The sequence below is a fragment of the Mytilus californianus genome, unplaced genomic scaffold (assembly GCF_021869535.1).
Source record: "Mytilus californianus isolate M0D057914Y unplaced genomic scaffold, xbMytCali1.0.p SCAF_5, whole genome shotgun sequence".
Lineage (NCBI taxonomy): Eukaryota > Metazoa > Mollusca > Bivalvia > Mytilida > Mytilidae > Mytilus > Mytilus californianus.
Genome location: NW_026262701.1, coordinates 63,304,296 through 63,329,068, shown reverse-complemented (window position 1 = coordinate 63,329,068; position 24,773 = coordinate 63,304,296). Strand labels below are relative to the sequence as shown.

The following is a 24,773-nucleotide window of genomic DNA, read 5'->3' as shown; positions in this document are numbered from 1 at the left end:
TGAAGAATGAATGTAAATCAGTTCTTAGTAAGGGATTATCCTATTATTTAGGTCTATTTACAGTTCAAAACAAAGAGTTTCTATAAACGAGTTACAACTGCCCGGAAGCACATTTATCAGATTGAAAGGATTTATCACACAGTGATTGAAACTGACTAAGTTGAATTGTGAAACAAACAAAAAAAATCAAAATAATTTGAACTTTACTGGTGCAGTAAAATTGGTACCTTTAATGTTATTATGAAAATATTAATAACTTCAAATTACTAAACAAATTAAATAATATCAAAGCAATGCAAAAAAAAAAAGAAGAAAAAAAAAGTCTAAAACCAAAAATAACCTAAATCTTTAGCTTTCCAAACTCTGATTACTGGACCAGCGGTTGGGAAAAATAGTTATTTCCAATCTTCCAATAAAAAAAGACACACAAAAAAACAGGAAATTAATTTTAGTTTTGAATATATTTAAAACTTTTAAAGACATTTTATTTGAACATTCCCCTGACTGAATGAAATAGTATTTGATTTAAAAATCCGGACCAATATATTGGCTTTGAAATGAAATTAGTTGTATTAACTCAAATGTATTTATTGATTTAAACTGTAAATTAAAAAAAAGGATAATTCCTCACTAAAATATTACATGATTTACATTCATACTCACAATCAGGAAACATGTACCATTCCTACCTTTTCTTTGTACTGTTGTGTCACCTAATATATAGATATAAGAAGATGTGGTATGAGTGCCAATGAGACAACTCTCCATCCAAGTCAAAATTTATAAAAGTAAACCATTATAGGTCACAGTACGGTCTTCAACACGGAGCATTGGCTCACACCGAACAGTAAGCTATAAAGGGCCCCCAAAATTACTAGTGTAAAACCATTCAAACGGGAAAACCAACGGTCTAATCTATATAAAAAACGAGACACGAGAAACACTTAAATGGACACTTTAATGTCTATAACGCATTTTTTTTAATATTTCCCAAATTATAAGAAAGTCCTGACATCACTAAAACTAATCCATAAATGAAATGCTGAAAAAGGAAGTCATGCATCAATTATAAACATTGCACTGACAATGAAACTAATTCTTGAATACAACCAATCAAGTGATTATTTGAGCCTTGAGCACTTTACAATATTCTAAATTTGTAAGAGAATGATAATCCCTTACTTCATGACAAGTACTCGTTAACACTCGTACTTAATCATGAAGAAAGGGATTATCACTCTATTACATATGCATAGAATATAAATGATTACAAACTTAAGTTAAACCAAACCTATTTTATTAAAAAAAAAATTTTAAACCTACAAGTTTTTTTTTAGTCAGTATTTTAAGAAGAATATTGATGAAACAGTTCAATGCGATTTTTTTAAATGGTTATTAGTATATATGTTTATAACTTTGCAATATATTTTTACAGTGTCTCATAAGTCAATTTGTTTGGCTGGGTGTTGATTATTTTAAATATTGTATATGTTTAATTGTATATTGTTCAGCTGTTAATCAATACGTGACACTTTAATAAAATAATTTATTATTATTATAAACCTATTGCTTATAGTATCTGATATATGGACTTGACCACGAAAACTTAACCTTGTTCACTGATCCATGAAATGAGGTCGAGGTCAGATGAAAACTGTCTGACAGGCATAAGGACCTTGCAAGGTACGCACATACTAAATATAGTTATCCTATTACTCATAACAAGAGAGAAATTAACATTACAAAAAAATCTAGTCACTGAACCATGAAAATTAGGTCAAGGACAATGGACATTTGACAGACGGAAACTTCATAACATAAGGCATCTATATACAAAGTATGAATCATCCAGGTCTTCCACCTTCTAAAATATAAAGCTTTTAAGTAGTTAGTTAACGCCGCTGCTGCCGCCGCCGGATCACTATCCTAGAAGTCGCAGGCTCGACAAAAAACTATAAATATAATTAAAAAAGAAATAAATTTTATAAGAATATTGATATTGAGATTTTAAAAGGACAAAATGTTATAATAAAAACTATAAGCATTAGAAGAAATAGCTGAAGCAGAGAATGATCCTGACACAACCACTTTTACAGATTACGTCACCGAATATTGGGCTGAAGGACACCGCTTCCTCTGGAACCACTTCCTGACTGAGGGACCATGCACCACCAACCACTTGGAAGGCTGGCACAGTAAAATCAAGAAGATGGTCCAACACGCACACCCAAATATCTATGAGATAATTGAGGTGCTTCAGAAAACTCAAGCTTTCACTGAGTGTACCATCATACAGTATGCTGCAGGAGGGGCCCGTCAACCAATAAGACGCAGATACAGAGAAATCGATGCAAGACTTCGGGGACTGAAAGCTAAATATGAACAAGGATTTGTGGATGTGTTAGAATACGCAGATGCAGCATCACACCTTCTGCACTTAAATTAAAGACATTCTTGTACATGAAATTTGTAATTGTTTCCAATGTTATGTTTGCATATCATGTGTAGTGCTTTAAATGCATTATGAATGATAAATTTCAGTGCTAATGATATTTATGTAATATTGACAATGTTAATTGTTTTAGTGCTATTAAAAATATATATATATCAAAATCAATTTATTATTTATTTTCATTTATCTCCTTCAAAGAATCAATTCAATGAAAATTTCACAACCAAATATTTGAAGAAAAAAAATACATTTTAATATGCATCAATTGCATACAAACTTATCCTATAGAATTTTACAGACATATACGTACATATAAAATAGCAACATTACTGGAACAGACTATACAATTTTCCAATCAGTTAACCTTTTGGTTTTTTTGTTTATATAACCAATGGAAAATTGGGGTAATTAAAAGTGGGCAAACCAGGTTTAAGGGGTGAAACCGTAACAGATCTGGCACTAACATCACCTCTCCAAAATAGCACAAAACCGCCAAGACACGACTAATTCTAGTGTAAACAATATGGTATTCAAAAAACAACTAATACTGGCTGTTCATATAAAGTGGCTCCTTCACTGTTAGGATTGTGATGATTACAACTAAATAGCAAATTATATTACTAAACAAATGAATTAGTTAAACAGGTAAACATATTCTCAAATCCTTCATCTGACACCGTTTAACCGTACACTTTAAAAAATTTCCTTGTAAGAGTTATCTCCCTGAACACTGGTTTACTTGATATCTCTACTTCTTTGCAACCGTAAAAGAAACCAACAAATTTATTTTTCCAAATTGCTCGTTATATCCTAATATAAACAAGAAGATGGGGGTATGAGTGCCAATGAGACAACTCTCCATCCAAGTCACAATGTATAAAAAGTTAACAATTATAGGTCAAAGTTAAGTATATTTTGTAAAATTTGGACCAAAGCGATACAGGTATTCCATATGAGAGTTATTCCCCCTTCCGTATTTGATTTAAGTGAAAGGTATTTGTAACTGGCAAACCAAAAGAGACCTATGGTCCACCAAAAAAAAATGAGGTTAAGGTCAAAGGTCAAGGTCATGTTCTTAATATTGATGCTGGCTTATTATTGCTTCTTTTTTTTTGGTTTTTTTTTTGTTTAATTGTATATAATTTTATTTGAAATTTACATTTGTTAGACATACATAAAGTACCGGTACCTTATCCCGGCCTCGTTAACGTTAGTATATAGCATTTCAGTTATAAGGTTAGTACTTGTTACATGTAGTACACAATATACAGTTTAGCTAATAAATAATATGCAACAGATTAAAAGAAAGTAATATGATATATTATAAATTTTAGTTTAAGAAGATAAATTAATTTTTTCTGCAACCAAATTGTATAAGTTTTCATATTTGCCTTCTTTATTTGTCAATATTTCGTAATGTTGGAGAAGTTCATTTTTTTAAATTTCAAACACATTAATTTGTTTTGTTTTCTGCTCGGATATATAATATACTTTATATATAGTAAAAAGTATAATTGTTAGAAAATCGTTAATATTGTAATAATTTGTATCGTTTATCTTGTATCCATACAAAAGTGATGAAAGTGATATTATATGATGTCCTGTTTTAAGTTTATCTTGTATTAGTTTTATTTGATCCCAAAATAATTTCAGATATTTGCATGTCAAAAAGTAATGTTAATAATCTTCAATGACATTACATATATAACATAAAGGAGTTTTAGTTATTTTCCAAGAGAAAAGTAATTGTTTGGTTGGTAAAATGTAATGTAGAAATTTCCATCTTAATCTCAATTTATTATCTTGGATATAGTTAAAGATAAAGTTCAACATTTGTTCTCTTTTCCCTGTATTGTTATCTAAATTAAGAATTCTGTCTTATTTTTGAAATCCTATTGCCTTCTCATAATATCTACTAATTAGATATAAGAAGATGTGGTATGAGTGCCAATGAGACAACTCTCCATCCGAGTCAAAATTTATAAAAGTAAACCATTATAGGTCAAAGTACGGTCTTCAACACGGAGCCTTGGCTCACACCGAACAGCAAGCTATAAAGGACCCCTAAAATTACTAGTGTGAAACCATTCAAACGGGAAAACCAACGGTCTAATCTACATAAAAAACGAGAAACGAGAAACACTTATGAACCACATCAACAAACGACAACTACTGAACATCAGATTCCTGACTTAGGACTGGTGCTAACAATAGCAGCGGGTTTAAACGTTTTAATGATACCAAACCTTCATCCTTTTTCTGAAACAATAGTGTAACATCACAACATAGAAGTATTTAAAAGGGAGATGTAAATATCTTTGGGGGAAAATGTTTTTATTGATACCATTTTTCCTTCTCTATCTTGAAATTTAAATTCGGAGTCGGTAGCAACTTTTGTTTTTATTGATTCTTCTTTTATTAGCTCTTGTAACCACTGTTTTGGTATTGCTTTCATCAATTTAGAATATTCTGAAAACCAATTAGCAAGGCAAGATAGTTTATCTAAAATCTTATTTTGATTTTTGTTTAATTTTTCCTTTATCATCAATTATATCATTTACAAATAAAATTTTACTGTTTATTCAATTTTTGAAAAGAAGACATTTACCATTTAATTTGATATGTTTATTGCCCCATATAAGTTGCTGTCCAATATGTTTATATGATAGTCGAACTAATTCTTTTTCAGATTTTGAATTTATCCATGATATGATTATCTTTAAGCAAAATTCTGGAACAATTTCTTTTAGTTTATTAATCAAATTAATATTGTTAAAGTTCCTTTTAAATATAAGGAATTCTTGTCCAAATTTGTCGAAGTAAAATTTTGGTAAGACTTTCCAAATGGGTGATTGTTCTTCATTATCAATGAGTCTTTTTACCCAATTAATATTTATGGATTCTATATATTTATCTATGTCTTTCATTTTAAGCCCACCAGCATGATAATTTTTACTTATTATAACTCTTTTAACTTTTCCTGGTTTATTGTTCCATATAAAACTATAAATTATTTGTTTTAATTTTGCGAGATATTCTTTATCAATTTCCGTTACTGGTGCAACATAAATGATATTCGGTAGGATAAATGATTTAACAAGAGTTATTTTACCTAGCATAGTTAATTTTCTTTTATTCCAGTCTTAAATTATATTTTGCAAATTTTTCGTACTGTCGTTGCAAGTTTATTTTTTTTTACACTAATTTTTATTAAGTCCAAAATATATTCCCAATACTTTTATCGGTTCTTGTGTCCACTTGATGTGTTCAACCTTATCTTTACAGGGCTTTAAATTTATCGCTTCTACTAAAAATGTTAAAAACCGTACAAGACATCAACAAAATATTTTTACTAAACTGTTAGTTCCACCATGTTGTAAGATATATATTTTGGTTAAAAAAAATTGTTGACATTTAATGGGAGTCTTCTCCCCTGTAATGTTTAAAATTAGCTGTATAGAGATATCTCATTAACCATATATAGTAGAGACCTACGGTCTTTTGATTTCAGGTCCTTGCTTTATATCCTTGAAATTAAGGTCAAGGCTAGATTTTGAATTTTGCTATAAATTCATATTTGTACATGATAAAGCCATGGGGTCTTTTGAATTCGGTAAGTAGACATATGACATTGACAAGGTCAGTCGGAAAAAATAAAAAAACAACACGTTTAATAATTTCATGCGTCCGAAGCGCTTTTCTGGATTTACCTTCATCAAGAACGCTCAAAGCCGAATATTTGAAAGCGGAGGATGTATAAGTACCGAAACAGTTGAAGAAGTCTATGACAAAAAATACCTAAAAAATAGCCAAATGCATCTAAGGTCAACTTTGCCTGAGGGAGTTGAAACCTTAGTTGAAACCGGAAGTGACCTTATGTTATCAGTTAGCCATTTGCTACACTGATTTCATTGAAAAGTACCTAGAACCATATATTTTTGGAATCAGTGTAGAGTAACCTATCAGATGATACCAAAAGTGAAATTGTGTAAAGCGGAAGTAGGAACTTATCTCCCTTATTTCAAGCAAAAGTATATAGAACAAGAATGTGTCCATAGAACACGGATGCCCCACTCGCACTATCATTTTCTATGTTCAGTGGACCGTGAAATTGGAGTCAAAACTCTAATTTGGCAATAAAATTAAAAAGATCATATCATAGGGAACATGTGTATTAAATTTCAAGTTTATTGGACTTCAACTTCATCAAAAACTACCTTGACCAAAAACTTTAACCTGAAGCGGGACAGACGGATGGACGGATGAACGAACGGACGGACGAACGAACGAACGGACGCACAGACCGAAAAACATAATGCCCCTCTACTATCGTGGTGGGGCATAAAAACCATATATTTTTGGAATAAGCGTAAAGTAGGCTATCATTTGACATCGGAAATTAATAGGTTTGAAAATTAAAAAAAAATATATTCCGTTCATTTGATAAATTTTTTTACCTGTCATACCTTGGACCTACAAAACTTTTATCCAAATAACATATGAGGTTAAGAAATAATTTGATTTTTCCAAGTTGGTAGATAATTAATTGTTGGTTATTAAAATAAGGAAAACACAATCGTATTTGTTCAAAAATTCTTAAAACTCACCATTAATGATTATGTTTTATTATATATGTTTATTATATATGTTTTATTATATACCCCCTTGGTATCTTCTACCATTCTTCTTATTCAAACTTGCGTCATTTGACCTTATGCTGGTATAACTTATTGGTGTTTGAGAATTAAAACAAAACTGCTTATTAACTGTAAACATTTTTTCTCCGAAATTTTTAACCATTATTGAACCCTACAGCTCTTTTCGCACTGAATACATCTTTCCGTTGATTGACTGATTATTTGATTTGAATGACTGATTAATTGGTTGATTGATTGATTGGTTGATTGTTGTTTATTTTCTTTACTATAATTGGTATCAAATTCGAAGTATAGGGACCAAAATCAAATTTATAATAACACATTCGAACCATAATAATGACATTTAAACTTCTGACGATATGCAACAGTAAATATTTTTAAATGGAATCATATAAAAATTATTCAACAGATAACCTAAAGATCTTCAAGTGACGTGCAAAAAATAAACAGTCCTTACCTAGAACTGGATGATAGCAAACTATCCTCTAGTTTCCACACTGTATAAGATGGATGTGGGTACGACCATATATGGCATTTCATTGAAATTGATTGCCCTAACGTAGCATTCAATACAAAATCACTGGATTCCACTATCGGGGTACCTTTTGAGAGAGAGAGAAACACACATTATGTTTATTAGATATAAGCATATACACTGTTACACTTATGTATACAATTCATATTGTTCACGAAGATCTACGAAAGCAATGAATGCGCTGGTTAATGTGATGACAAATGTTAAGCAATTCAAACGATAAAACTAACGGCCTGATTAATGTAAATTTTTTTTTTACCAAAAACAAATAACAAATACAACAAAAAAAACGACAAACACTGAATTAAAGGCTCGTGATTTGGGACAGGCACACACAGGAGGCGGTGGTGTTAAAAATAGTTGCTGATGCCCAACCCTGCCCTTTATCGTGGACAGTGGTGTATGTCTGTCCAAGTCAAGAATCTTCCCAATTGGAAACAAGACATTACAGCACAATTTGATTCTTTAAAACCATTGTATAAACTTTTGTAATAAGAATGAAAGTATAGAACATTACTATAACTGTGCATACTACATTGTGTACATGACAGAATAAAACGTTACATTTGATTTACATACAAGATCAATATAGAACAACACAAAGACAAAGGCTAACATGGAAAGCCTGCTAATGATTTTTTTAACCTTTATTAACTTTATAATAATAATAATCTATTTTATTATTATTATTGTGTCACATATTGATTGACATACATATTATACAATATCATTAAAACATAGATAGAACAATCAATACCCAGCCATATCAATTTGGCTTATGAGACACATTGCACAAAATGTATACATGTTCTTAAAAATCCAACGATACTTTGAAATACTATATATTTAAAACTAAAAACTATGATTTAAGAGTATTTTCAACATGATGAATAAAACTAAAGTGAAAAAAAAATATAAAAATGTTTCGTAAAAAAATATTTACTTTACATATATCTAAAACTTCACACATATATGTGAAAATATTTACGCTAAGATATCACGAAAAAACCTAATATGCATAATTTAAATAAACAGAATTAATTAAGATAATTATTCACGGTTAAAAATTTAGGTAAACATTTTACGTCGCATGAAAAACGGTAAAAAATTATGTAAACAATTTACGTCGCATAAAAAACTTATAAATACTTTTACATAAAAATGGCTGAATCTCGGAGAAGTTCATGATTTGTATAAATTTTAAATCATCATTCAAATTGTCGAACTATTAATATGTTGTGAACATTCTGAGTAAAGGTCAAATCTTAAGTCATTATATAGACAACAGTTCAATAGAAAATGTTTCTCAGTTTCAACACTATTGTCAGCGCAATAAGTACATAAACGATCTTCAACAGGTATTGGCGGCTTGGTGTATCTTCCATTTATAAATGTGACCTTTGTAATTGTGAATTATTTTTACCTTGTATATGTTACAGTGAATTTGTATAATCAGGGATCATGTAGATTCCCTGATTTTTCAGGAATTATGCATAAACACTAAAATTATTAGTGATTATATATAATCCCTGAAAATGACCAGTGAATTAACATAATCACTAAAAAATTTAAGAATTATTTTACAGATTCCCTGATATTATTTCAGGGATTATCAATAATACAATAATACAAAGAACCTTTGTTAATTAAAAAATAAATCAAATAAAGACAAATAAATCATCTTTATTTCTTACGGTTTTAATGTTTAAGTGGACAATTTTCATACCCTGTCCATTTATCAAATATAAAGGGAACAGTTTTTCGAGTGATATGGTAATTAACTGTTTTGAACCACATAATCTCATAAACAAACAAGTTTTCAAAATTGAAATTAATAATACCAACATTCTAAAATATAGTGATAACTGCACATGTATGCCATGGATTTATTGTTTGCCCAAAACAGCGTCAAATAGATATAAGAAGATGTGGTATGAGTGCCAATGAGACAACTCTCCATCCAAGTAAAAATTTAAAAAGGTAAACCATTATAGGTCAAAGTACGGTCTTCAACACGGAGCCTTGGCTCACAACGAACAGTAAGCTATAAAGGGCCCCAAAAATTACTAGTGTAAAACCATTCAAATGGGAAAACCAACGGTCTAATCTATATAAAAAACGAGAAACGAGAAACACTTATGAACCACATCAACAAACGACAACTACTGAACATCAGATTCCTGACTTAGGACAGGTACAAACAAATGCAGCGGGTTTAAACGTTTTAATGGTACCAAACCTTCACCCTTTTTTCTGAAACGATTGTGTAACATCACAACATAGAAAGACATACTATAAAATATCAACTGAAATAGCTTAACTCAATCAAAGGACATATTAACACCAATGAACATACAATGAACAAATAAATTTGACCTATGATACAATGCAAATACAAAATAAATAAACTAAGGGAAGAATAATAAAAATAACATGTTATATCGGTATGAAATGTTAAAACATTTTAAGAAAAACAATATGCTCGAACAAAAATATCAGCCATTTGCAATTATTTTAAACACAGGTAAATGAAAATAATTTTGTTGTTAGGTATACTTGTACAGTTCCAATAGAGAAAGGAAATATTTTTACAAAATTAATAATTTTGATGTTCATTTTACGAAGTGAAAATTAATAGTAATACCAAATACTTATCAAAGCTGGTATATAGACCAGATATAACCCTGAATAACTATGATAACATTAAATAACAAAAAATCATTACAATTAGTATCAACAAGTCAAATAAACAAGAAAGTACGTTTTGAGAGTACTCGCAGTTACTGACAGCTAGTTAAAAGCCAAAACAATTAATAATAAAAAATCATGCATCAGAGACTAAAATCAACAAAAACACATCCCAGGGATTTAGTATTTTAACGTCATGGACAGTCAAAGAAGACATGACTTGTGCAATGCCAAAAATAAATGTATCGACAGACAGTAAGATAGTTAGGAGTTTAACCACTTTATAGATCAAAATGAACGTGGGTGTGTCTTTATACATCCCGTTTGAAAAGAATACAAATTTAGTTATGTTTTAATTTGCTGATGACAAAATCGATATTAGTGCCAATGTAAACTATATTCAAAGATCTAATTACAACATTGTTAAGATAACCTTCACTTATAAGTTTATTTAAAGGTTCGATGAGTTTACACGGATCACATAGTGATTTCCGCGCTTTAAGTACAATATTACCGTAAAATTTAGGATGTGAAATACCAATTTTAATCAGTTTTCTACAGGTACAGCCAAATTTACTAATCAAATCTTTGTATCTATGAAAGAATTTAGTAAAAGTTTTACGTAATTTATGGTAACCCCGACTTAATAATTTACCAGTGATGCATTGATTACGTTCGTTAAAATCTATGACATCACTACACACACGGGCATAGCGAACGAGTTGGGATATATAAACACCGTATGATGGAGCCAAAGGAACATCGCCGTCTAAAAAAGGAAAATTAACAATAGGGAATGAAAAGTCATCTCTTTTGTCGTAAATTTTAGTATGGAGTTTTCCTTTAGAGATTGAAATGTCCAAATCCAGAAAAGGACAACTACTGCTGCTTATGTTAGATTTAGTTAAAGTAAGTTCTTTTGGGTAAATTTCGGTAGTATATTTAGAGAACTCTGGATTGTTTAGCGAAAAAATATCATCTAGATAACGGAAGGTATTGTTGAAAGTATGAAATGCGCATTTATGTTCTGGATGAAAATACACAGTACATGTAACTTGGTGTCAAACCTAGCAAAGTTATGCAACTAAACGTACAGAAAAACAAACAGAACGCATGATTGACAGACTCAAGGACGTGTGACTAACATATACGTCATTGACAGACTGAACACAATTATGGAGGAGACAAACATTGGCTGTAAAGTTTTGATACCGATTCCGCATATTAATCGTGGAAAGGGAGACCCAAACACTATAATGTCCATTGTTTATGAACGGACTGAAAAGGATATTGCCTGGCTACGAAATATAGAATTTTGCTCGGATCATACACAAAAATCAATTTGTGATGGCTGATTCACTTTTGCGGTGCCTTCAGATGTTTTTAATGAACACTTTTTTTCTCTTCAACGTGCGTTAAAATAATATTAAATATGTGAAGGACAAGGCTTTTTTTTAAGTGGATGTTATTGCAAATAAAAAAACGAAAATCAGTGATTGGTAAATCTGCAATAGTAGACGTCGTCCAAATTTACCGAATGCAGTTTGTAGAAATTAATGATTTATATCAGAGTATTGTGCTTAATATTTTAATATTTATGCTTCTAAAGATGGTTTAATATGATTTTCATTGTATCTTCATTCCAGTTATTATGTATAATCCTTGACATTTTTTCTAGTGAGTATTCATAATTCATGAAAATGGAATTTTATTATATATAATCACTAGAATTACCAGCAATCACCTGGAGATAATAACTCGGGGAAATTATTTTTTTAAATAGAATATCAATTATCATTTATTTCATTAAAGGATTGACATTCATTAGAAATGTAAGCTAATTAATTAGTTGTTTATTCTGTTTGAGGATTTTTTTTGAACAAGTTAATTCGAGATCAAAGGAGACTAATTTTCCTCATCAAATAAACTTTTCTTCACATATTTGTTTTCTCATGAAAAGAGCGTGTTTGTTTTTATATGAGGTGTTATAAGTGGTCCCTCAATATATCTAATGCCTGCATGGTATACTTAGCCATACGTTTTTATTGGTTTGGTGGGTGTAAATTCAAAATCGTTATTCGAATAATGATATATTTTTTTATGCAAACCGAAAGATTTTATGGAATCTGTTGTATCAATGTCTCGTTATCGTATCTCTGTCGACGATAGGTTAATGTCTGCATGTTGTACTAAAGCCATACGTTACTATTCGTCTCTGGTGTTGAAGTTTTTAAACGAAATTTGAATAATGATATTTATACGCAAACTGAGGGATCTGAAATTTAAATGATTTATGTGAAAAATAACGAGTACGGGGCGGGGGGATGACACGAAGTCAGCCAAAGCCTACCCGAATTATAAATCCTAGCCTCCTTGTATGATTATTTATATATAATCCGAAATTAAGCTTGTGAGATAAAAAAAAAATACAGCGCTTTTGCTTAGGACTAGAGTTGAAATATAGCATTTGCTAATAATCCATGCAAAATAGTAAAACGTATATTCCCGAGCGTATAATGCACAAAAATAGGGGTGTTGTGTACTCTTAAACTTAGTTAGGTGGTATGGTTTCCATGCACCTACCCTTTATAATAGATGTGATCGACGTGCATTACAGCGGAATTACGGCTTCAGTTGTCTAGTACACACAAAAATAAATTGGGCAAATTTGGTCTCTGTTGCATAGTTTATCTCATTGGCAATCATATCCCACATCTTTTTATTCAAGAAAAGTCGTAAATCTTGAATATTTTGTAATCAATTTATGATGCTTGATCGAGACGTAGATTCACTCAGATACCGATTGTTCTCTTTTCTTCTATTTCACAAATGAACCGCTGAAGTCAGGAATTCGGAATATGGCAGTTATTATATATGCTCAGTTTGTATATAATTCGAAGCATTATCGAACTATGTTAGCCTAATGAACTTTCATCTTTAGAATTCCCTTTGCATTAAATATCTATGTTATATATGAATAACCTTTTATATAAATGAGATAACATAGGGATAACTTGGAGTGTATACATGTACATGTAAAAAAAAACAGCAATATTTGACGGATATGATAATGATGGAATGGAATTTTAACGTCCAGTGACATATATAACATGCATGTCGGAACAGAAACTTGAAATTGACAATAGGAATTAATAGAATTCTACTTTTTACAAGGTAGTCACGCTTAGTCGGTATTTCACGTGCTATTTCACAAGGTTCACATTATTATACAACATAACTAACAATTGTGATGACGAATTTCTTAATCTGTTCTAGAACAATCTAATTGAAATATAAATCTGTGATTTTACTATGCTCATGTTCGTAACTTCGAGGAAGCAAAGCAAGTAAGAGATAGATCTGAATTTAAATCAGATTGATTCTGGCGGTTTCTCTCTTATTTTCAATATACATATTTTAAATTGTGACTATCTATAGTTCCGTAACTTTCTATCTGTATAAACAATTTTTGTGAAATAAATGATTATATGTTTCAAAATGTCCATAATTATTGACAACGAGAACATACTTATATTTTCCAAATTTTACCATTGGAAAATATCTAAATAGATTTTTACTTCGCCAAATCTGTAGTCGGAATTATTTAGATTTTCATAAATATCATTCATTACACCAGAAATGTCATTCATAAACAAGTGGTAGTAAAATTGACAACACGTATGAGTTTAATAATGTCTATTGTATCACTGTTGGACTCGAGACAAAATAAATGTACACATGATGTATATTATACCTGATAGTTCCAAATTACCGGCCGGGTACACTGATCTATACGGTCAGCAGTGAAGCGATGCATGAACCTGCATTACGTAATTGTGTAATAAGCCCGAAAGGAAATCGCTTGAATACCTGGTCGTGTCACCTCACAATACCTCTGGCAATAATTCCGTTAGCCATGCTGATGATCATATTAGGGAAGGACAGAATGAAATAAATGTGTTACATAAAAGGGTTATAATCAAATTAGATTTTTGAAATTTTTTACACGGAACACCGCTAGTTAATTATGACTTTAAACTATGAGAGAATCCATAAAGATAATCTTAACTAATTCCCCTATATTTACTTGTTTCATAAACTTAGTAAAAAAAAAACAGTTTAAAAACGACAGACTATAATCATTTAAAAAATTTATATCCAATCGGCAGACTTTTCCGACTCTTAAACGAACCTTTTTAAACATTGTTCCGTATCAAGTTAATTAAAAAAAAGTTTGCCGATAGGTAGGACAACCTTGTCTGGTATAATTCTTTTTTTAGGATCCGTGAAACTGTTATGCGTTTGTCATTATCTTGTCGGGTAAAACAACCGTACGATTGACAAGAGATTTTGACACTTAATTACGATTACGTTAGTCCCTGCTTGTTTTGGTACTTTGTGGTTTATAGATATCACGTGTTTTTTTTTACCCGGCAAGCCGTCAAGATGGTTACATGTAGAGAATTGATATTCTCATTTTAAAATCGATGGTGATATCTTATCTAGGAGAATAAAACGTTAATATTTATGAATTTGTGCTTTTTTTTTTATACATAATGAACATAATATAAATTTTTCCATTTTTTTTTTGCGGAGTTTCCCTTTAATGCCCTCTCCGCTGCGGCGGGGGCATAAAAACCCGGTATTGAAGGATTTTGTAATAGCAGATGATTCTTTGTTAGATATACCACTTCGACACCGATGATGAAATCGTTCAATATGTGTTAATTTATGAACATCTTAAGTCTTATAATATACCATTGCAAAGCGTTACACTATGTATTGTTATCCAAACACTTATGGTAAAAAATATACTTGGAACACACTAAATTGTTGTAAAAAACTGTATATTTGTCTTGCTATCTCACGTATGAGTTTAGATACTAGTATCGAATGAATGAATACTTAATTCTTATAATTCCAAATTTTACTGAGAACATATACATTTTAACAATAGACAAATAATTTGTGCATGTGTGAATTAAATATATAATCAACACCAGAAATTCAAAAACACTGGACACTTTTAATTTGCAAAACACTCATTTGCAAATCCGCCGCCGCCTCTCCTTAGACCTACAGTGTCGTGTAAATAACCAAAATGTGCGGAATGACATGGGATTCAATAATTTCATTGCTTTTCTGCTGTTATTATTATATATATTTTGTAATTTGATTTAGAAAAACATGGGATTTTCAATATCCCATGGGATAAGGCAAATCCCATGGGATTGACCATTATCCCATGGGATTTTGGTTAAATCCCATGGGATTTTTTTGGGTCCCATGGGATAATTGTAGTCCCATGGGATATTTGTTGTCCCATGGGACAAAAAAAATCCCATGGGACTATAATTATCCCATGGGATTTTTAATATCCCATGGGACAAAATAAAATCCTATGATTCAAATTATAAATATACAGTAAATAAATGTGTATGTTACAATGAATTCTGTTTGGTAGTAAATTGTTTTAAGATGAATCTTTTTAGTTGAATATCTTTTTTGTTCCTTGGAAATGTTAATGCAATTATATTGTTCTATAACTGTTCAAAACTAAACTTTTAAACAACAAAGCAGATAATGTAAGTATCAATATATGTTTATTTATGAATTCTAGAACACTTTTTTGAAACACAATTTTTTCCCATTTGAAATCAATGAAAACTCTATTAATATGCTTAACATACTAGTAGCTTTTTACATAAATCTATTTTTTTTCAGGATATCCCTTCATCCAAAAAATTAATAGTTTCTTATCATCCAGCATTGTGTGATCGTAATGTATAGTCCACTTTTTTGCCATTCAGCACAGAACATTGTCATTATTGTGGTTTTAATATCTTTAGATATTTAATAGAACTGCAATTCATTGGCTGAGTGATGAAAATAATAACTAATCTGACTTTTGTCTTTGAATTTATTTTGGTCTTGTTTCTGTGTTTTCTCCTTCTATTCTCAGTGATGAATTCCAATCCTTCTGAAAAAGAACCAATAAAATCTGAAGTTATGGATAATAAAAAATTGTATACATACATGTAGCAAGAACATATGATTTTCAATAAAAATAGCTATGCGGTATGGATTTTACTGATTGTTGAAGGTTGTCCAGTGTCATCAGTTGCTAACCTCCTACATCCTTTGGTCTCTGATGGAGAGTTGTCAAATTAGCACTATACCACATCTTCCTATTCTATTATTATATAACAATCAATTTATGTATTCTTCTTTATAACATTTGGGTATTTTCCCCAGTTATATATATATAGATCAATATTAAAACTTTAGGCAATTACAATAAAATTCCATTTTTCACAAGAATTTGCAATATATTATACAGAAAGCCAACAATAGAAACAGCACTTCTTTAAGCTTCTGAAGTTCTGAAGTTCTGAAAGAGTTCCACTTGTGTTATATTTCAATTAGAAAATACATTGAACTCTTTGGACATGTTGGAAATTATAACATTGATACAAAAAATTATATTTGTTTTTTTTTCTTATTTTTGTGTTGTTCGGTTGCTGTCTCATTTTTATATATGGTTATACACATATCCTAAATCTTCTTTTTTATATACTTAATCATTAATACACAATGTAGTAAAAATGGGATATTTTTTATTTTGATAATCTCAAAACATTATTATTCTATCAAATAACTTATTTCCAAGTTCACAAAACACCAATGTGTCAGATATTAATTTTAAGACATGTATAAACATGATCAACAAGCAGTTGACAGGATGTCATGCAAAAATCTCACTAATATTAAACTTTCACAAAAACTCCATAATCAGCGAGTACTATTAAAGTTCTTAGTACAGGACAAATTCCTAGTACAGGACACAATGCCTGGCAAACACTAGCATGTGTCAATGTCTAGTCAATCATGTAATCAGGCTCAAAATCTTAGTTTGGCACTGAATTTAAAAATTCACCACATAATGAACATGTGCATGAAATTCAACTTCATGGTAAGCTATGTACCTTAACCTAAAACTTTAACCTAAGAATGTACTATAATTTCACATTATGACATTTCTATGTTCAGTGATCCATAAAATCAGGGTAAAAACAGTAAATGTGGTGTTTAATGTATACACAAGAGTGCACACACTGAAATGTTGCACCTTCTTTACTAATCATTGATATCATGTTGATAGTCCTAAATATAAAGCTTTACTACAACTATCACATAAACTCAACATGATCCAAGAAAATGAATTCAAGGTCATATAAACCTGACAAGAAATATATGTACACCTTACAATCATTCAAATTACTAAATACAGTTGACCTACGGGTATTGCTTATAGTTTCTAAGAAGCAGACTTAACCAAGAAAACTAAACATTGACCAATGAACCATGGAAATGAGGTGAACATCAGATGAACCATGCCAGGCAGACATGTACAGCTTACAATCCTTCCATACAACACATATAGTTGACCTATTGCTTATAGATTAAGAAAAACAGACCAAAACACAAAAACTTAACACTGAGCAATGAACCATGAAAATAAGGTCAAGGTCAAATTAAACCTGCGGGACTGACATGTACATCATAAAATGTTTCCATACACCAAATATAGTTGACCTATTGCATTTAGTGTTAGAAAAAAAGACCAAAACTCAAAAATTTAACTTTGACTACTGAACCATGAAAATGAGGTCATGGTCAGATGACACCTGCCAGCTAGACATGTACACCTTACAATCATTCCATACACCAAATATAGTAGACCTATTGCATACAGTATAAGAAAAACAGACCAAAACACAAAAACTTAACTATAACTACTGAACCATGAAAATGAGGTCAAGGTCAGATGACACCTGCCAGTTGGTCATGTACACCTTACAGTCCTTCCATCCACCGAATATACTAGACCTATTGCTTATAGTATCTGAGATATGGACTTGACCACCAAAACTTAACCTTAAATATAAAAAAGAAGATGTGGTATGATTGCCAATGAGACAACAACTCTACACAAGAGACCAAATGACACAGAAATTAACAACTATAGGTCACCGTACGGCCTTCAACAATGAGCAATGCCCATACCGCACAGTCATCTATAAAAGGCCCCGAAATCACAATGTAAAACAATTCAAACGAAAAACTAACGGCCTAATTTATGTACAAAAAATGAACGTAAAACAAATATGTAACACGTAAACAAACGACAACCACTGAATTACAGGCTCCTGACTTGGGACAGGCACATACATACAGAATGTGGCGGGGTTAAACATGTTAGCGGGATCCAAACCCTCCCCCTAACCTGGGACAGTGGTGTGACAGTACAACATAAGAACGAACAATAATAAAATGCTCCGCTGGGGCCCAGCTTGATACGACCGCAGAGGTCGAACCCTGAACAGTTGGGGCAAGTATGGACACAACATTCAAGCTTGATACAGCTCTGAATTTGGATTGTGATTAAATATTTGACACAGCATAGGTTTCTGACACAGAAAGAATGTGGTCTAAGAACTTAAAAAATTTTAATTTACCTATTCAAACCATATCATAATGATTTGCTTTTATATATAAATCAGAAATAACCAATTTAAAATGGAAAATTTTAAAGAAAAAAAAAGGAAAAAAAATCCTCCCCCCCAAATTTTTTGAACCCCCTTATGATTCATCACCCCAAAACTCAATAACAGCCTTCCCTTTGTGGTATGGTACCTTGCAGTACAATTTCAGAGAGATTCATACACTTGAACACAAGTTATTGTCTGGAAACTAGAAAAATGCATGTTTTTTGGTCCCTTTTTGGCCCCAAATTCCTAAACGTTTAGGGCAATTACACCCAAACTCAAACCCAGCTTTCCCTTTGTGATATGGAACCTTGTCATAAAGATCCATACACTTACACACAAGTTATTGTCCTGAAACTAGAAAAATGCTTGTTTTTTGTCCCTTTTTGGCCCCTAATTCCTAAAATTATGAGGCAATTACCCCCAAAATCAATCCCAGCCTTCCCTTAGTGGTATGGTACCTTGCAGTACAATTTCAGAGAGATCCATACACTTGAACACAAGTTATTGTCTGGAAACTAGAAAAATGCTTATTTTTGGCCCCTTTTTCCTAAACGTTTTGGGCAATTACCCCCAAACTCAATTCCAGCTTTCTCTTTGTGATATGGAACCTTGTAGTACAAATTCAGAAAGATCCATACACTCACACACAAGTTATTGTCATGAAACTAGAAAAATGCTTGTTTTTTGCCCCTTTTTTGGCCCCTAATTCCTAATATTTTGAGGCAATTACCCCCCAAAATCAATCCCAGCATTCCCTTTGTGATATGGAACCTTGTGGTACAATGTCAGAGATCCATACACTAACACACAAGTTATGTCTGGAAGTTACAAAAATGCTTATTTTTGGCCCCTTTTTGGCCCCTAATTCCTTAACTGTTGGTACCATAACCCCCAAAATCAATCCCAACCTTTCTTTTGTGGTATTGAACCTTATGGTAAAATTTCATAGAGATCCATTCACTTAAACTAAAGTAAGAGTGCGAAAACCAATGTGTCTTCGGACGACGACGACACCGACGACGACGCCAACATCATACCAATATACGACCGCAAAAAAAATCAGTTGAAAGAGGCTTAACTCATCAGATGGATAAAAATACAAATACTACAAATACAAGTGGACGTGGCCGGTACTTGTACATCCAAACAACAAAAAGACACTAAGTACAGATCTGAGAGTACTCGCAGTTACTGACAGCTAGTACAAAGCCACTAACAACTAATAAAAAAAATCATGCATCTAAGACTAAGTTCTTGTTCACTGATCCATGAAATGAGGTCTAGGTCAAGTGAAAACTCTCTGACGAGCATGAGGACCTTGGTACGCACATACCAAATATAGTTATCCTATTACTCATAATATGGGAGAAATTAACACTACAAAAAATCTGAACTTTTTTTTGCAAGTAGTCACTGAACCATGAAAATGAGGTCAAGGACAATGGACATGTTTCAGACAGAATTCGTATCATGAGGCATCTATATACAAAGTATGAAGCATCCAGGTCTTCCACCTTCTAAAATATAAAGCTTTTAGGAAGTTAGCTAACGCCCACTGCTAACGCCACCGCCGTAGCCGCCACCGGATCACTATCCCTATGTCGAGCTTTCTGCGACAAAAGTTGCAGGCTCGACAAAAATACATGAACATTTTAAAGTACTAAATTTTGAGTATATACATGTAAAACCACAAGTTACTTACTGAAGTTCATGGTGAACTGTAACCAAAAACTTAAAGTGAATACAATTAAGAGAAAGACAGATGGATGCACAAACACTATCATAACAGAGCATAAAACTTACCAAACAAGATGTTTTACATTTATCCTTCAGAAGCAGGAAAACTGAAGTGTTTCTTTTCTTTCTCTGCCCTCCAGGATATAAACTTCAAATTCATTCATGCAAAATATGAAAATCTGCAAAAGTAGGACCTTGTACCGCAGCTTATCCACATTTTGACTTTTGAACTGCATTGTTCTTTTCATCTTGCTGGCAACCTAAACATAAAAAAAAATGATAAACACATAATTCTGGATTAACTTTCTGTATCTATTTTTGTTGGTACAAACAATTTTTTCCAACTTTAAACTAAATCTGCCTCTGCTTTAAAAATCAACTGAAAACCATGTATTTATCTTAATTAAAAACAATTTCTTGAGTTTTTCTCATTTGTATCACCCTGTTATTATATATAAATTTTATTTTTGTCCCTTTTTAAAAATAGGAATGGTTCAAATTCCTCAATAATCATGATAATTCTAGTCAGTCAATTAAAAATGTATGAATAAATTATTTAACCTGTATACTATTAATATCAATATATTTTTGATAAAAACTAGGCTCTGTGTTGAAGACCATACCTTGACCTATAATGGTTTACTTTTATAAACTGTGTGACTTGGATGGAGAGTTGTCTCATTGGCACTCATACCACATCTTCCTATATCTACAAACAGATTCTATGGGCGAGCAGACATTATACCCTGGAGGTGGTTTTAAAAAAAGCATACGACTTAGATGTACCATAAGCATGGAAAAACAATTCAGCAGTCAGTTTCACAAAAAAACTTACAAATAATATTGATAGTAATTAAGTCATGTACAATACAGTATACTTACGATAAATTGTAAGTTTTTTTTTTGTAAAACCGACTCAAGTATACTTATAATCAATCTTAGTCGTAAGTATTAAGTATTATTCATCTTTTGGATAATTTGTTGGTTTATTTTATGAATATACAGTGGCAGATCCAGAACTTTTCATAAGGGAGGGCCGGCTCCAGTCATGCTTTAGTGATCCCTATATAATCAACCAAATTTTTCCCAAGAAAGCCCCCCCCCCCCCCCCCCCCCCCCCGCGGATCAGCCTATGATATATGTTTATATATATCTCTCTGATATGCCATTTCAAATCAAATGTGTATTAAATAAAACTTTACACTAGAAAAGTAATGGATAGTTACTCATTTGGGAAACTTACAAGTTCACAGCATGCCGGTGCCTGTGACTGTGTTCAAAGTGGTGGGTTTTCACCCTCGTTGTATTGCGGAATAACGATTTAGGCAAATTGAGAAAAACATCATGTCTGTGGTTGATAATAGTGTGTGTGCATTAATTTAATTTTCTATACCTTCTTAATTAATATTTTTCCAATTTTGAGTACTGACGGCAAGTGTTGTAACCAATGTCTTGAGACCGTGCTATTTACAAGTGCGATCGAGAAATGCAGGGGAAAGAAACTTATCAATTATGTTTATTCTTAAGACAAAACTGAGCCGCCGTAAAAATGAACCGTGTCGAGGAGGTTACTGACACGTAATAGGGCAGAGACATATTTACACATATGTGTATATATGTCTCTGTAATAGGGTCATCCCTCGAGAACATTAACTAGTACATTGATAGTTTACTATGCAGTCAGTATCCCGAAAAAAAACCCGTATGGATGCAAAACGCTTAGTGGTTTCGGCTGACTACTAATACGTGCACTTTGTCTAAAAAATATCCCGGCAGTGTCAAAGTTGAAGTCAGGATCTTGGGGGGGGGGTCTTCTTTTTCTATGTTCTTTTTTTTTTTTTTGCTATATTTCTACAAACTTACACTTTTTGCTCATTACTCTCTTTCCTCATATTTTAGCATTTCATTATTCTTTAATCTTTATTGTTTGCCCGTTATTCTCTATTCTGTTAACCCCCATCCATACTTAAGCTTTCGGTAGTTTATTTTATCCTATTTCTGTCTAAATACATTATTTATCACAAAACAAAAACTTACTAAATATTTTTTTATGAAGTCCTCACCAGTTGCGGATCCAAAAAATGTCATAAGGAGGCACTAACTGTCATGCATAAAGAGGGGGCCCGCTTCATTGATTCTCTAAATAATCAACCAATTTTTTTCCAAAAAAGGGGCGGCCCCCCATGCCCTCACCTTAATCCACCTCTAAACCCTTCCCACTTCGTATCCTTGAATTCAGATTCAAGATCTCTCTGACAAAAGTAAGTAAGTAAGTCACATTTGCTTATATCAGGTTTTTGAATTGAACTGGCGGATAGTTGTTTCATTACCACATCTCCTTATTTATATATATACGAAAGCTTTATTCATATTTTTTGGTGTATTGATGAATGTGTAAAGATGCAGCAATTGTAATACATTTTAAAATACAGCACAAGAGATGCAGATTATATAAAACCAATCTCACTATACAAATCCTTGATAAAACTTATAAGTCGAAGACATACTGACAAACGCCATGGCAAAAACTTAAAAACGACCAAATGACGTACAACAGTATATAAAACTTGACTATAGCATTTAAAACACATAAGAAGCACCCAGACAGTCAAACAGAAATTAAAAGAATAAATAATTTGTAAAGATTTTCAACTAGGCCTACAGCTATATTTTCTTATCGGCTAAACATAGGTTCTGGTATTATGTGATAAGTCATTTTTTCATGCAGACCCAGTTTTATTGATACCTTGAACTTAAAGTGGTTTTATGCATATCAGCCCAGATTATGTGTGTAATTTTATTGAACAATTCAACAATACACGTTCTAAACAGGTTAAATTCAATTTAAAAATTTACAAATTCAGATCTACTGGCATTCAACACCCAATTACTTACTTGCTGTATATTGCTAACTTTGATTGTATATTGTCAATCCCTCCACATCGTGAATACGCCATGCGAGGTGTTGGATAAGTTTGATACAGGGTGGCGGCTTCGAAGCGTAGAAAAAAATCCAGGTAAATGACAGTGTAAAATTGTGTTGTTGAAAATTTTAAGTACTAAATTCCTAAATTTGTACTTAACTCCGTTCTACGGGTAACATGGTTGTTTGATATGAAAATAGGATAAAAAGCATCCGGAAAAATTAATTATCACGTTATAAGTATTCGTAAATGGATATGAAAAAACTTAACAAGGAATAAGTATTGGTAAACGGACAGAAAGTCGCAGGACAAAGGTTTAGATTAATTATTTTACAATTGTTTAAATATATGAGAGAAAGTTCTTGACGAATTGACTTTATTTATAGATAAATGTATTTAGTTGAGGAAATGATTAATTCGCCTTCAAATAGTTTTTTTTATCAATAACTTATAAAAAGGAGACATTTTTGACAGCATGACTTCAGTTAATTACCAAACCACTTTTGCAGATTGTTTTCTTAACAATCATTGTTCATATTAATATTTAAATAAAAATATTTTTTGTTTACAAGTCCGTTTCCTTTTAAAAATGTTTCAGAAAAATACTGAAACGTTTTTAAAATTAAGTTTATTCAAAGAAAAAAATATCCCAAAACTGAATCGTGACTTTTTACTTGTTACTTTTTGTTGTACGTTCTAAGTGTCAATCCTAGCAAACAAAAATTTGGAAATAAAATCGATTACAATGTAATTTTATAGAAGGAAAAAGGGGGGTTAATGAACAAATTATAACTATACACTCACATACTTCTAAAAAGATTTGCATATGTAAGCTGTCTATAGATAATGTTAAATTATTTCAGGAGTTTCAATTAATTTAGGAGAAAAAAAAGATTATAAACAGTTTAGTTTTCAACGCCTACTACTACAAAAAATAGTGATTCTTTTTGTAGATTTGGTACTTCAGTTTCGACTCAAAATTTCCTATTGTAATTGTTAGATGCCAAATATTTAGGAGAAGATTGTATTTGTACTTTATGTAATTGTGGTGATATTGGCGACGCGATTCATTATATTATAGCAAGGATTTTTACTAGCAAGGATTTGTAAAAATCCTTGATTATAAAATGTTCGGCAATAGACGAAAGTAGACAACCCCTATTTAAACGGGGTTTTGATCTCCAAGGACGCCACATTTTACATCGAATAAGATCTATATTTGTTAAC

At 31.6% G+C, this 24,773-nt stretch overlaps 1 protein-coding gene and 1 long non-coding RNA gene across 3 annotated transcripts in view; both read right to left on the bottom strand.

The window, feature by feature from the left end:
• Nucleotides 1-7,708, bottom strand: part of LOC127701153 (tyrosine kinase receptor Cad96Ca-like) — a 359,749-nt gene extending 352,041 nt beyond the window's left edge. The window contains exon 1 of the mRNA XM_052204967.1: nt 7,568-7,708. Within this exon, the coding sequence (XP_052060927.1) occupies nt 7,568-7,650 (83 nt within the window). The 5' untranslated portion in view covers nt 7,651-7,708. The remainder of the gene's footprint in view (nt 1-7,567) is intronic.
• An 8,209-nt stretch (nt 7,709-15,917) lies between these two features.
• LOC127701202 (uncharacterized) lies at nt 15,918-23,640 on the bottom strand. 2 transcript variants are annotated; one of them, XR_007981865.1, is made up of 3 exons: nt 23,518-23,640; nt 20,689-20,882; nt 15,918-16,313 (listed from the first exon to the last, which is right to left on the bottom strand). It is a non-coding gene; the product is annotated as an uncharacterized LOC127701202 (long non-coding RNA). The 2 variants fall into 2 exon arrangements; XR_007981866.1 differs by lacking the exon at nt 23,518-23,640 and adding an exon at nt 21,866-22,018.
• Nucleotides 23,641-24,773: the final 1,133 nt, after the last annotated feature.